Here is a 14,699-nt window from a genome sequence, read left to right on the forward strand (position 1 = left end):
CAGCCAGGGGAATGCTGCGTTAATTTCCAAATCTAAAAATTGTGTCTAAAACAATTAATTACTAAGACAGAATTTGTGAGTATCAAAAACTCCAAGTGAAAGTAAACCCTAGACCTTGAACTCTTAAATTAAGCAAAAGACACAAAAATGGTCAGTAACATTAAAAAAAAAAAAATCCTAGTACCAGTAATCAAAGATTAAGTTACAAAGAGTCTGCCTATCAGAATAAGGAGCAGTTGCTAAGCCCACAGCTGACAAGCAGGCGCTCACCCAGGCCAAGGCCTCTTATTCCCACCACTCACCCCAGCAGCTCAGTGCCTGACCCACAGGAGCGCGCAGTGGACGTCTGATGGTTGAAAACGTTACTTTATAAAAGTTTAGTCACTGGCCTTGTTCTAAAGATACGCAGATTTCAAATTTCCCCTCAAGTCCCAGATTCTGCACTAGCAACCCCAATATACTCCTCCTATCTGCTTTGAAAGCCCTGAGAATTCCCTCTAGGCCACCTGACTTCTGCAGCAGCATTCCCTCTCAAAACCTGAGTCGTCTTCAGGTAGCCTAGTTCACCAGCAGCAGGAGTCAGCATGGCAGAGCAGGGAAGGCTGGCGCCCTGAAGCCCTGTCTTACTTGATGGGGTCCCCTGAGTGCAGGCATCCCCTCCCCAAGTTCAGGCCACCCCCTGCTGCCCACATGTGTCATGTGTCCACCTCCCCAGCTCTGGACCCCAACCTCCGCCCCTCTGGGCCAGGCCGGCGCGCCGCAGACGAGTCTCTGGGCTCCAAGCCGCCCAGTCGGCCCTCATCCTCCTCCCACGGGAGCCCCAGACCCCCCTTCCCATCAGTCATCCTGTTCTCATGACTGCTGGCCCACAATATCCGGGTCTGCTATTACCCCGCACTGCAGCCTCCAGGAGACTGGGCCCTTCCCCATCCTCGGCAGCAGCACCCGGAAGGGCGCCAGGAGCACAGCTCAGGCAGGGCCTCCCCGTCCCTCCACGCCGCACCTCAGGTGTGAAGTCCCCACTCCACCCCTCCCGCCGCCCTGAGAGACACAAGGGCCTCTTCTGAGCTGCAGATCCTCACCATCCTCCAGGATGCAGGGAAGCCTCAACCCCAAGACCAGAGCCAGGTTCCTGGGGGACAGGGATGGAAACGCACAGGGCGAGGCGAAGGTGAGGGCGAGCTCCGTGGAGTCGGCCTCGGGTGGGAAGTGTCAGCATGAGCACACGGCGAGTGACACGCACCTGTGGCAGCCACAGAGCGCCGGAGCCACAGGTCACGTCTGCTGAACCCCAGCAGCAGCAAGAGTGCACCTGCATCATGGTCTCTAAGACCCTCCCGCGAGAGCGACCAGGACTCCTTAAGAAATGGCTGCTTCCTCCCGAGCTGGAACAGCAAAGTACACGCTCGGCTGCCAATGCGTGCGTGTGTGTGTGCATGCCAAGAAGGCTCAGAGCCAGCAAGCGAGGGCACCGTGTCAGAAGCTCGCAGGACTCAGCGAGAAGGAGATTCCAACCAGCCAAACCTGAGACAATCTGGACAGCAAATAAATAATGACAACAAATGATTATAACCCACTGAATAAACAAGAATGTCCATCCTGATGTAAGCGATTAAATGAATAAGTTTGTGAAAGAAAAAGAAGGGAAAACTCTTCCTCATAGCAGAATACCAAAAATGGGATACAGTAAACAGGGTAATAACTGACTCAAGCAAGGATCACTGTGGGTGCTAAGTCGGTAGGCCAAAGTTTGATGAACAGGATGTTTCAAAGTATCTCCCTGCAAACTGCTTCTTAATTAAAAATGGAAAATAATAACTTCATAGTGGAGAAAAGTCGTAGATACCACCTAAAGCAAGAGATCAAAGTCTGGACTTGCCTGGTGGCACAGTGGATAAGGACCCAGCTGCCAATGCAGGGGACATGGGTTCGATCCCTGGTCTGGGAAGATTCCACACGCTGAGGAGGAACAACGAAGCCCTGCAGCACCACTCCTGAAGCCTGCATGCTCCAGGGCCCTCGAGACACAGCCCCTGAGCCGGCGTGCTACAGCTACTGAAGCTCGTGCAGTGAGAGCCCGTGCTCCATGAGAGAAGCACCACGGCTGGAGCGCCCACAGGCCGCAACAAAGACCCAGCACGATCGAAACTAAATAAACTGTATTTTTTTTAAAGAGAGAGATTAAAGTCCACCTCACCAACTGAGTGCACACCGTGTGACTCCGACACGACCCACCGGAAACACAGCGCCCCTTCTGTGGTCATCCTGCCCGATCAGCGTAACTGACTCTATCATGAAGACACGTTCAACAGACCCAAATCGAGGGACCTTCTGTAAAATAAGTGGCCTACTATTTTTCTAGGATAAAAACACATTTCAATAAAGGAAACAAACGGACACTGAAGGCTCAGATGTTCCCGGGGTGCTGAGACCTGGGACTTGCCACGTCTCCCCCGCCCCCAGCCTCACTGTGTGTGAGAGAGGGGGTCAGGACCAGAGGGGGGGCGGGCAGAGGGCGGGGTGGCCTGGCTGCCGCTGGTGCCCCTCGGGGCCTCCTGGGTGTCCCGGCCCAGGCCCCCAGGCAGGCAGGCAGGGGGCACCAAGGTGAGAAAAGGTGCAGGGGGCGGGGGGAGGGGGGTGGAGGGGAAAGAGAGTAATGTCAGAGGACTAGAGGGAAGAAAGCCAAAGACGCCGGGCTGGCAGCAGGTACAGGAGGGGCGCTGGGAAGCGTCTGAGCTCCCGGGTCTCCATCGCCTCCTGTCCGGGGCAGGGGTCTGTGCACTGGTTCTTCTTACTACCTAGGGGTTCCTCCTGGGACACTGACAGCAGCCAGACCTTGTCATGGAGGGCAGGAGACCAGGGGGCGAGGACGGCCCTGTGGGGACCAGCCTGCTCCTGCCGGCGGCACAGGGCAAAGAGACAGCACCCGAGGCAGGGGCCCGACACCCAACCCCGCATGTGGCGGGGTGCGCAGACTTCCCCACATCAGCACCGTGACGACAAGGCTGAAAAGCCATCCCAGGTTACAGAGCCGGCAGAGACAAGCCAGTTACGCGCGGTGCATGATCCTGGGTGGCTCTGGGAAGAGGAGAAGTAGCAACAAGGGGTACTAAGACAACGGCAAAGCTGAACGCGGGATTAGATAATACAACGCGCTCAATTACCCAGTTCTCAAACTTTTCAGATTATCAGAGACTTACCGCTCATCTCAGAAGACAGCCTGAAGCATTCAGAGGTAGAGGATACAGTGTCTCTAGTTCACTCTCAAACAGTTCACGAAATACTATGTATGTACACACACACACACACACACACACACACTTGTGCCAGGGAAAGGGAATCATAGAACAAACGGGACAGAATGTCAACAACTGATAACTCTGGGTGAAGGGTATTCAGGAGCTCCTCATACTACTTTTAGACATTTGAAATTATGCCGAGAAGAGTCATGAAACCCCAAAATCAATATTCTCCCAGTGTTCCTTACATCAAAGTTCCACAGCACCATCCAGGTGCACAAGCCTGGGGCCTGGGAGTCCTCACTACCGCCTCCCCGCCCCTCAAGCCCCAGACCAAACCCATCACCACACCCAACCCAAAGCCCTGCCTTCTCAGTCTCAGCGCACACCTTCCAGTCCAGCTCTCAGGACTTTTCATCTGAACTACAACATCACAGTTCGAAAGCATCCATTTTTCGGGACTCAGCATCAGTTCTCTCCTACACCTGTCTCTGCAGTGCTGACCCTCGCCCTGTTCCAAACCATTCTCTACTGTAGCCAGAATCTGTTTACTCCCGCGGGCACACCTGACCGAGCTACCCACCACACCCAGCCTCAGGGTTCTCTATGACGTCCAACTTCTTCAAGGACTCAGAGCCTTCCTCTGACCCACAGGTAAGTGGCCCAGGCCTGCCTGCATCCCTGGATGGCGCAGTGCCCCCGCCAGCCATGCAGCCTCGGGACCATGCTCCCGTCCCCTGCACAGCCTCTGACATCCCGGTCACCACTGCTCAAAGTGCTCTTTCTCCCTACTCTTCACTCCCTTCCAGATTCTTGTGGGTCACTGACCCATCACTTTGGTCCAATTTCCCCTCAGTAAAGGGAAAGAACAGAGCAGTTATCCTGCCTTTCCTGTACCTTAGAAAATGTACTTTTACTTTAAAGGCTATTCAGTTCTACTAAAAAAATGCATACGTTTGTAAAATAGATGTGAAAACTTCAAAGATATTTGAAGTATAGGTTAACTACTAGGAAATAAAAAGTCTGTTAGCCATCTACAGAACTCAAGGAATGTATCGCGTAAAGTTAAGTGGTGAGCAGCATATGTACATTAAACATAGAAAGGCAATGCTGTTGTTCAGTCGCTCAGGCGTGTCCGACGCTTTCCGACCCTGTGGACTACAGCACACCGGGCGTCCCTGTCCTTCACTACCTGCCACAGTTTGCTCAAATTCATGACCATCGAGTCAGGGATGCCATCCAACCATCTCATCCCTCTGCCGCCCTCTTCTGTCTTCATTTTTTTCCAGCATGAGGGTCTATTCCAATGAGTCAGCTCTTTGCATCAGGTGGCCAAAGTATTACAGCTTCAGCTTTAGCATCAGTTCTTCTAATGAATATTCAGGACTGATTTCCTTTAGGATTGACTGGTTTGATCTCCTTGCTGTCGAAGGGACTCTCAAGAGTCTTTTCCAACACCACAGTTCAAAAGCATCAATTCTTCGGTGCTTAGCCTTCTTTACGGTCCAACTCTCACATCTGTACGTGACTACTGCAAAAATTATAGCTTTGAAGTATACAGATTTTGGTCAGCAAAGTGATGTCTCTGCTTTTTAACATGCTATCTAGGTTTGTCATAGCTTCTCTTCCAAGGAGCAAGTGTCTTTTAATTTCATGGCTGCAGTCGCCGTCCGCAGTGATTTGAAGCCCAAGAAAGTAAAGTCTGTCACTGTTTCTACTTTTCCCTCTTCTATTTGCTATGAAGGGATGGGACCAGATGCCATGATCTTAGTTTTTTAAATGTTGAGTTTTAAGCCAGCTTTCTCACTCTCCTCTTTCACCCTCATCAAGAGGGTCTTTAGTTCCTCTTTGCTTTCTGCCATTAAGGTGGTATCATCTGCATATCTGACGTTTTTGATATTTCTCCCAGAAATCTTGATTTCAGCTCATGATTCATCCAGCCTGGCATTTTGCATGATGTACTCTGCATATAAGTTAAATAAGCAGTGTGACAATATACAGCCTTTACGTACTCCTTTCCCAATTTGGAACCAGTCAGTTGTTCCATGTCTGGTTCTAACTGTTGCTTCTTGATCCACATACAGGTTTCTCGGGAGGCAGGTAAGGTGGTCTGGTATTCCCAACTCTTTAAGAATTTTCAATGAAGCATGTTTTTCTGGAACACCCTTGCTTTCTCCATGATCCAACGGATGTTGCCAATTTGATCTCTGGTTCCTCTGCCTTTTCTAAATCTAGCTTGTACATTTTGAAGTTCTTGGCTCAGGTACTGCTGAAGCCTAGCTTGAACGATTTTGAGTGTGACAGCATGTGAAAGGAGTGCAAATGTACTATCATATGAACATTCTTTGGCATTGCCCTTCTTTGGGACTGAAATGAAAACTGACCTTCTCCAGTCCCGTGGCCACTGAAGGGTTTTCCAAATTTGCTGACATACTCAGAGCAGTACTTTAACAGCATCATCTTTTAGGATTTTAAATAGCTCAGCTGGAATTCTATAAATATTTATGATACATTAAATATGCATAAGACTAAACAAACAACAGGCAATGAACACTACATATACATGAACACTTCACAGTCTGAATGCTTAAGTGAGCCACCCACTGGTGACACTCACTCTGGCCTGTGCGTCTTCTGCCCTAGAAGCATGAGACCCATACAGATTCATTAGGCTTCCTGACATGCCTGACACGTGGGGAAGCTGTGGCAGGCATGCTGTCCCTTGAGTCCCTGATGGAGCGAGCATGTGGCCTGCATCACTGTGGGCCTCCTTGTTCCAACCTCAACTCTGACTGGTGTGACCACACCATCCATAGGTGAGGCTGGTATAGCAGAAAGCGATGGACAAAGCTCAGGACGGAGGACAGGAGATCCACTCTGTCTTACATGTGTCAACCCACCCCACCTTTCCCCTCGCTTCTCACTGTAAACTGATTTAACAAACCATGTGATATAAGCACTCTGATCTGGTTTGTGAGTTTTTCTGCTCCACGACCTTTGGGGTAGGTGCCTGGCAGTGCACCTGGAGACTAGGGTTCATTGAGGAAATTTCTCCTCCAGGGTACCCAGACACTTAATTCAGGGAAGAATATTCCAAGTAACAAATGAAGAAGTCATGACAGAAAGAAAAATAATTAGATATTAAGTGCCTCCTGGTGGAAGTACACAAATCTATGAAGTATGCAAAAAAAAAAAAAAATCAAACATGAATCCATTTAATTCTCTAAATTTAGCTGTCAGTATATAAGAAACACAGGGGGCCAAAAAAAGGGGGAGGAGATAACAAATTGCAAACATGGCCCTATTTGAAGTGAAGCCCTATCAATGTTGATAGGGCTGGAACAAATGAACTGGAACAAATGAACTGGAAGACAATGGAAGTGAAAACATGAGTGGTGGAACTGACTGGAACAAATGAACTGGAAGAGAATGGAAGTGAAAACATGAGTGGTGAGGCAAAGTGGTGTGATGATGGCAGGACTCCAGTTACATTTAAAAAGAGAGCCCCTCCATAACAGAAGCTACATACACCCCAGTGTTCATGGCAGCACTATTCACAATGGCCAAGACACAGAAGCAACCTAGGTGTCCACCGACAGAGGAATGGGTTAAGAAGATGTGGCACATATAGCCCATGGAGTATTACTCAGCCACAGAAAGGAAAGAAACTGAGTCTTTGCAGGAACTGGGGGATGGGACGGACATGGACACACTGTTCACACTAGGCCTGAAACAGGGAGGCGCTGAGACCGGCTGCGAGCAGAGGTCTCCACTCAGTGCTCGTGTACAGCAGGAGCCAACACAACACTGCCAAGCGACGCAACGCCAACAAAGAAGAAATGGAGTCCCTGACTTTGGAGACACTCGTATATTTACTGATGAAATGACTGGATGGCAGGGATGTGCTTCAAATAACGGGCAAGGGAAAAGATAAATCAAGGCTGGCCATGAGCTATTGACTGTGGAGGTTGTGTAAAGAGTACATGGAAGCTTACTGTTGATGTATGTATCTGAGATCTCCTATATTTGAGCAGCTTTGTCTGTTTAAAAAGAAAGAAGGGTTTAAGAGAAGAGTGGAGCACTTTCTGTGATGCTGGGAAGGGCCCTGGCCTGTGTGGGACATGAAAGGGCCCTGGAGTAGGGTCCATTCCTAAGTAAAAAAAAAAAAAAATCACCCTTAACACTCCCCACAATATCATCTTTCCTTCTCTGTGTCCAGCCAACTTCCCACTAAATCTGCCTTCTGTACCTCTGGATTCATGAATCTATGCCTGTCTCACCTCTTCAGAAAATATGAGGTGTCAAAAATAAAATTTCAAGGACTTACAGTCAAGCCCTCTAAAACCCATTTAAAAAAAGTGAATAGCTTAAAAAAAAAAAAAAAAGCTAGTTCTGCTGTTTCAGAATCTGTTACAATACAAAATTCTACAAAATGCACCAGAGAAAAATTTACAAGTCAGCAATCTCATAATTTGAATGTCATTTAAAAAAAAGAAAGAGAATGGAAAACAAGAAGCTGAAAGAGAATACTGAAAGAAGCAGTAAAATGCCAGCAGAAAAAAATGAAACCATCTACTTTGAAACTTTCCTTTACTGAGGACAAATGTCATTTCAGATATATTTTACTTCAAGAGCCTAAAGCACTTAAAAATTGCTCATACTCCCCATTTTAGAGCTAGAAAGTGGTCCGAAAGAGCGAGCTGGGAGTGGGCGCTGCTAAACTCCTATGACGCACAGGCCGCTGCCCACAAGGAAAGCCCCAGACAGCTGTGCTGCGGCAGGGGCCCTTGCCTCACAGCTGTAAACGAAGAGACATACTATCTACTTAAGAGGGTCGTTCTCAGAATTTTTTAAAAACGCATATAAAATGCTCAAAACTATACCTGACACAAAGTATGTGTTCAATAAATTATAGTGGCTTTCTAAAAAAAATCTAATGTGCCTAGGATAATTGACTTATCTACTAAATAAATACCAAATTCCTTAACGTGGCCCCTCAAGCAATCCCAACTTACCTTTCAAGTTGGATCTCCTGCAACCAGCACAGAGGCCTCCTGCAAGGCTCAGGTCTCTGCTGCTGCGCAGACACACCTCGCTCTGAGCTCCCTGCCTGCACCACACCGGGGGCTCCGCCTGCCGAGCCTACTCTCCACTCCCTGGTCCCCTCCCCGTTTCCACCATCTCCACTGCCCCGCTGAGAAGGAGAGAACCCTCCACAGCACTCCCACAGAGCTCCTCCCCTTCCCCAGGGCACTGGCCAGCTCCGCGGCTCCAGGATTGTTCCTGAGCTCGGCTATGGTCACACACTGACCGCACCTCTGTATTAGAGGACAAGCTCTCAGAAGACAGGCCGGGTTTACACACCTGCAGCCTCTGACCCGGCTGAGAAGACCACCCACTGCAAACTTGCCCCTTCCAGGGCCGCAGTGTTTGCACACTTTCTTAATTCTCCTCCTGACTCGGATTGCTCTAATTCTGACTTCTCTTTCTCAGCCTCCTCCCATAACTATTCTCAGCGTTTGCTACCCTAGATTTTGTCTCAAAGCTTCTCTCCCTCTATGCCTCATCTCCTTCCCAGATCAATGACACTTCATACACAGAAGATTCCCAAATTGCTATTTTGTAGCCTCGCCTAGTCAACCCTCCTCCATACCCACACTTATAGCTGCCTACCTTACTGGATTTCTCAGATAACATATTTGGCCAACACATTAAGCTCAAGGTTCCCCAGAACAAAGCTGACTTCCCTTCCCACTGGCCGCTCCCAGCTCAGCCAATGGCACTTGACTCAGCCTCTCAGTCACCGATGGCAAAGCTCAAGCAACCCCGTTCTCCTTATAATCGCAGGTGACCTCGTCCCCTCCCCAGGCATCCCAAATTCAGCCCTTTAGAAACACCAGGGACTAGGTCTCGGCAGTGTTTCTTCTATGTTTGCCTCTTTTCCGTTAATCCAACTCCTACCCGTACAGCACAGTGGTAAAGAGGGCAGCTGAAAACAGGCTGAGAACACATGGCCGTACGCTAGGTGGTGTTGGGTGAGTCCCCGAACCCCTGGGCCTCATTTCTTCACCAGTGATCCTGGACAGCTTGCACCTCTCAAGGCTGTTATGAGGATCAAAATGAGATGGAACACAGAAAGAGACTGACACAAAGGAGGAACTCAATAAACAATACCGGCGTTTTCATGCGGCCACCTGACACCCAGACTCCTGCGAGAACTTCCCAAACCGGCCCCTCTGTTCCAGGCTCCCTTCACCACAGTGCTGGCCACTGAGACCACATGTGCATGAGAGTCGGGTCTCATGCAGGATTTTGACAAAATGTATTGGGATATACAAAGAAACATAATAAAGAGTATTTATAGTAACAGATGAAAAATCATATTAAATAAAAATAGCAGATAAATAGCATATTAAAAAGCAGAGACATTACTTTGCCAACAAAGGTCCATCTAGTCAAAGCTATGGTCTTTCCAGTAGTCATGTATGGATGTGAGAGTTGGACCATAAAGACAGCTGAGTGCAGAAGAATTGATGTGTTTGAACTGTGGTGTTGGAGAAGACACTTGAGAGTCCCTTGGACTGCAAGGAGATCCAACCAATCAATCCTAAAGGAAATCAGTCCTGAATATTCATTGGAAGGACTGATGCTGAAGCTGCAATACTTTGACCACCTGATTTGAAGAACTGACTCATTAGAAAAGACCCTAATGCTGGGAAAGATTGAAGGCAGGAGGAGAAGGGGATGACAGGATGAGATGGTTGGATGGCATCACCAACTTGATGGACATGAGTTTGGGCAAGCTCCAGGAGTTGGTGAGGCCTGGTGTGCTGCAGTCCATGGGGTCACAAACAGTTGGACACGAATGAGCGACTGAACTGAACTGATAATAGCAGATGGGCTTCCCAGGTGGCATTAGTGGTAAAGAACCTGGTTGTCAATGTGAGAGACATAAGAGATGCGGGCTCGACCCCTGGGCTAGGAAGAGGGCATGGCAACCCACTCTAGTATTCTTGCCTGGAGAATCCCATAGACAGAGGAGCCTGGTAGGCTACAGTCCATGGGGTCACAAAGAGTTGGACATGACTGAAGTGACTCAGCACACACACATAATAGCAGATGATTTTATACTCTGCTATATATATTCTGTAGTTCATGGTACAAAAGGAAGAATGACAGTTGATAAGGTTGAAATGATAAAGTGACACCAGGAAGTGGGTCTTATGTTCTACGTGAAGAACAAATGCCAGCAATTCCCTGATGGTCCAGTGGTTAGGACTCTAGTGTTATAGTAAAGAAGAGGCATTTTCACTGCCATTGCCCAAGTTACACGATCAACAAAAAAGAACTCCAAGTGTGAGAACTTCGCAAACTTAAAGCAAAGTTATACTATTGCATAAATGGGTGAAGCTATTCAAATACACCAGACACAGCACAGTTCAACTTTCCCTTCTGCAATTTGCTTCAAGTAATTAGAGCATCTTACCTGCTTACTGACTAAAATTCACCTAAACAAACTTCTCCATTTGATCAAAGTTGTACCTGCCTCCTCCCACAAAATAAGCTATTAAGATTTGGGTTATCTGGAACATTTTCAGTGTAAAGAAAAAAAATATGATTCCAATCTCGAATTAAGTAAATACTCCATCTGCTTTCTAGGTATAACCTAGGTATTACCTGCTTTCTAGGCATTAAATACCAGTGCTTTATTTATTTTTTTAAAGTTCAATAACTTCATCCTAGCCCACAACTGATTTCCAGCTATCCTCTTAAATGAGTTTTCCGATATACAGTTCTAAAATTTAATTTGTCAAAAGTTAGAACGTTTCTCACAAAAAAAGACTAAATCAGAACCTAAGAATCCTACATGCCATCGTTAAAGAAGGGATGTTCATAAGTCATAACTTAAATGGGGGCTAGTGTTTTGAATGATTCATTGAATACCCCTAGGCAATACCTCTGAAATACGCTGTTTACTAATACCTGTCATAAAACAGTGTCTGCAGCAAATGCAGAAAATTTACATTCAAAGAAATGAAATCTTACCTTTTTTCTACTCACCCCATATAAATGTATATTTTGAAAGACTGTTGAATAAGAACAAACAAAATGTACATACATAACCTTCTTAATAATACATTAATTTCTCCTTATTAAGTGACTTTATGTTTTTTTTAAGCTTGTTTTTCATTCCATTTTGAATATGACTTTTGTCCAGGCCAATCGCTCCCAAGACAAATATAAGTGCCAACGTCATTCATCTAAGCCATCTGGGAGTAAGATCTGCCATTACTCAAAGAAAACAAGTGAGTAAAGAAGACTTTGAACATGTACTACATGGACATTCTGCACACCTGGCGGATAAAGAGGCTTACTCTGCAGAGTGGCAGCAGGAGTAAAGACCTGCAGGACCCACCAGATGTTTAATCTTGAGCGAACGGGTCTGAGCTCATTCCCTCATCTGTGAAACGAGAACACTACCCTTCTGGAGGAATTCTGTGGGACTACTAACAGAGCAGTGTGTTTGAAGTATCAGACACAGAAGAGGTGTGCCTGCTCCACCCACACCGAGCCCTTCGGAGTCAGACACTCAAGTCAAAGCTCATGTCTGCCCTCACTCAAAGTGTGACCGTAGGGAAACTGTTTAATCTCTCTCTGCACTGGGGACCTCGCATTTTTTAGATGAGGAGCAGGCTACCTATATCACAGAGCTGCCGTGGGCCCCGAACGTACAACAGAACGCACAGCATCTCACACGCCTCCCACACACAACACATTCCACCCGGGCTCTGCTTCTTCCTCTTCTCCTCCTCAACGCCTGCTCCTCAAGAGGCCCAGGATCTATTAAACCTGCCTGACACACACCCAGAGAGCAGGCCTTTTTGTGGTCAGGAATCCTCATGAATCCAGGGCAACAAGGACATCTGTACTACAAGATTCTCCCTCAGTTTCAGGAGGAAAGGAAATATTTTTGCTATCCCCTCTGCATTCCATTTCGTACACACTGCTTTTCCACAGAGGTGGAAATATAAATTTCCCTTTCTCCATCTTTTCCAAACACTTAAGTAGCTTCCATTTCTCCTCTAAATGGATATTAGCTTCAGTGGTGTCAGGAAACAAAAATACTCTAACACTTTGTGTTTCCTCCCATGTGTTACTCTACACATTCAGTTTCAACAAAATCTCTAAGAGCCAAATTATTTCAAAGTAAATTTTTTATTATATTTACTCCTGATGCGAGTTTGAAAACCTTTAACATGTTTCTGCTTCAATACAAAGCATGAGAATTCAAGTAAGACAAAAGCTGTCATAAACATCAAATCCCAGTAAGGTGAAGTTTCCCTCAAAACTAACTAAAACAATTTTCTAAACGCTGAGATTCATTCGCTAGTTAACTAAATATGCAGTCCTGCTAGTCAACTGTGTATGTTTGAACAGTTAAGAATTAATTAAACCATTTACCCACATATTTTCATGGTCCTAAAACTGGAAAGAAGCCATCCTCTTCCCCTCAAAAAAAAAAAAAAAAAAAAAAAAAACCTGTATTTAACATCTGAAGAAAAGTCTGTAAATACTAAGAAACTTTTCAACAGATATTTTACATATCCAAAATTTATTAACTAGGGCACAGAAATCTTACAGAATGACTCAAAGCTATCAGAAGAAACCAGCTGCATGGAAAAATCTCCCAGTGAAAAGCTAAATCTTTCAGAGCTCCACAACAGGGGCTCCTAATGCACCAGCCAAGGAATTACACAGGAGGCCCTTTTCCTGTTATTTTGCAAAGACTGGGTTAAGGCGGGAGTGTCTGACTTCCACTGGACTATACAGTTTGTGTCAACAGCACATGCCCTCAAAAAACTCTTCTATTAAAAAAAATTTTTTTTAATCCCACAGTAGGGAGTTGTTGTTTCTCTTAATTTATGAAGCCAAAATGTTTGGGAAAAGGAATGTGTCTGAACACGAAATGAAAACAGTACGTGACAGTCAGCAAGCTAAATACTGGGTTTAAATAACTGGTCTAACAGAGCCTGGACCGTGTACAGGAGGACAAAGGCTTAAAGAAGGACCACAAAAACTAAAAACCTGCACTCGGCCGCGGGCCACGTACAGCCCACGGAGCCTGACTCGCAGCCATGGTTACAAATGTCAGAATCAATGTAGTCTGTGTGCCAGCCACCTCCTTCCAATAATAACGAAACCAACTCAGCTGTAATCACAGCTATGACTGCGGGGGAAATGAATGCAGCACCATGAGAAAAATACCACAAATTAAAACCACCCCGTGTAAAAACGTGACAAAATTGGTCACTGGAACGAGGTAAAAAAACAAAAACAACAAACACCCACTTCTGCTATCCAATAAAAGAAATCTGGAGCATCCCACCTGCCCAAACCGGAGGCTCTTGACTGAAGAGCAAGCCGGCGTTATTACCCCCCTCCTTTCTCCTCCTCGCACATCGCGTCGCCGAGCCTGTGCGCCGAGTCAGGCGGGGAGCGGGGCGGGGGGGGGGAACCAGAGGACGGAAACAAAACCGGGATGCGCGCAGCTGCGGGGGAGGGAGGCACGGACGGCCACCGCCTACCTGTCCCGAAGGCCTTGGCCACCAGCCAGGCCAGATTGCAGGCGATTTTGGCCCTGGAGAAGTCGTAGTGGTCGAAGGGCTTGATGGCCGGAACAATGAACGTCCTCTTCCCGTCCCGGGGGTCCGCGGCATCCCCCATCCTCACGCGCTCCGGGCGCCGGCCCACCCTTCACATGGCGCGGCCGGCCGCGGGGCCGGGGGGTCGGGGTCCCGGCCGGAGTCCCCGGGCAGCTCAGAGCATCGGGCAGGCCCCGCGCGCCCGGCCCAAGGCGAGGCGACGCCGCGTCCGGCCGCCCCGCGAGCCTCCCGCGAACGCGCGTGCGGGCGCCTCCCCTTTGTCTCGGCGCGGCCGGGCCCGGGCGCGGCGGGGGCGTCCTCAGCGGTCACGTCGCGGGGGCCGTCCAGCCATCGCGCCGCCCTCCGAGCGCGGCCCGCCCGAGGGGCGCCCCGCCGGCCGGAGCCCCGGGGCCTCGCCGGGGGGACGCGGTCGGGGGACTAGGGCGGCCCCCGCCCGGCGCTGATGGAGCCGAGAACGTCAAAGTCCCTGCGGCGCCGGCGCCGGCAGTCGCCCCTCGTCGCGCTCGCCCTCCACCGCCGCGCGGACGCCGTCAGCCCGCCGCTCAGGCACCGCCCGGCCAGCCCCGGCCCGCGCTCCGCCTGCGGCCGCCCGTGCACTCGCCGCCTCAGCCGCCGCCTCAGCCGCCGCCGCTGCGGTTTTCTCCGGCTGCCGCACTGGGACCGCGCGGCGGCGCCGTCTGCGCATGCGCCCTCGCGCGGCCCGCCCCGCCCGCCGCCCGGCCGGGTCCCGGCGGCCCGCGGAGCATGCGCGGTGGGCGCGCCCGCGCGGCTGGCCTCGCCAGTGCGCGTCCTGGCG

The 14,699-nt window shown here is 48.9% G+C and overlaps 1 protein-coding gene across 4 annotated transcripts in view; it reads right to left on the minus strand.

The window, feature by feature from the left end:
* CAMSAP2 (calmodulin regulated spectrin associated protein family member 2) overlaps nucleotides 1-14,592 on the minus strand; it is a 91,494-nt gene extending 76,902 nt beyond the window's left edge. For all 4 annotated transcript variants that reach the window (XM_020906982.2, XM_020906980.2, XM_020906981.2 and 1 more), the window contains exon 1: nucleotides 13,826-14,592. In XM_020906982.2, coding sequence (XP_020762641.2) covers nucleotides 13,826-13,964 — 139 coding nt within the window. In that variant the 5' untranslated portion in view covers nucleotides 13,965-14,592. The remainder of the gene's footprint in view (nucleotides 1-13,825) is intronic.
* Nucleotides 14,593-14,699: the final 107 nt, after the last annotated feature.

The sequence above is a fragment of the Odocoileus virginianus genome, chromosome 11 (assembly GCF_023699985.2).
Source record: "Odocoileus virginianus isolate 20LAN1187 ecotype Illinois chromosome 11, Ovbor_1.2, whole genome shotgun sequence".
Classification (NCBI taxonomy): Eukaryota; Metazoa; Chordata; class Mammalia; order Artiodactyla; family Cervidae; genus Odocoileus; species Odocoileus virginianus.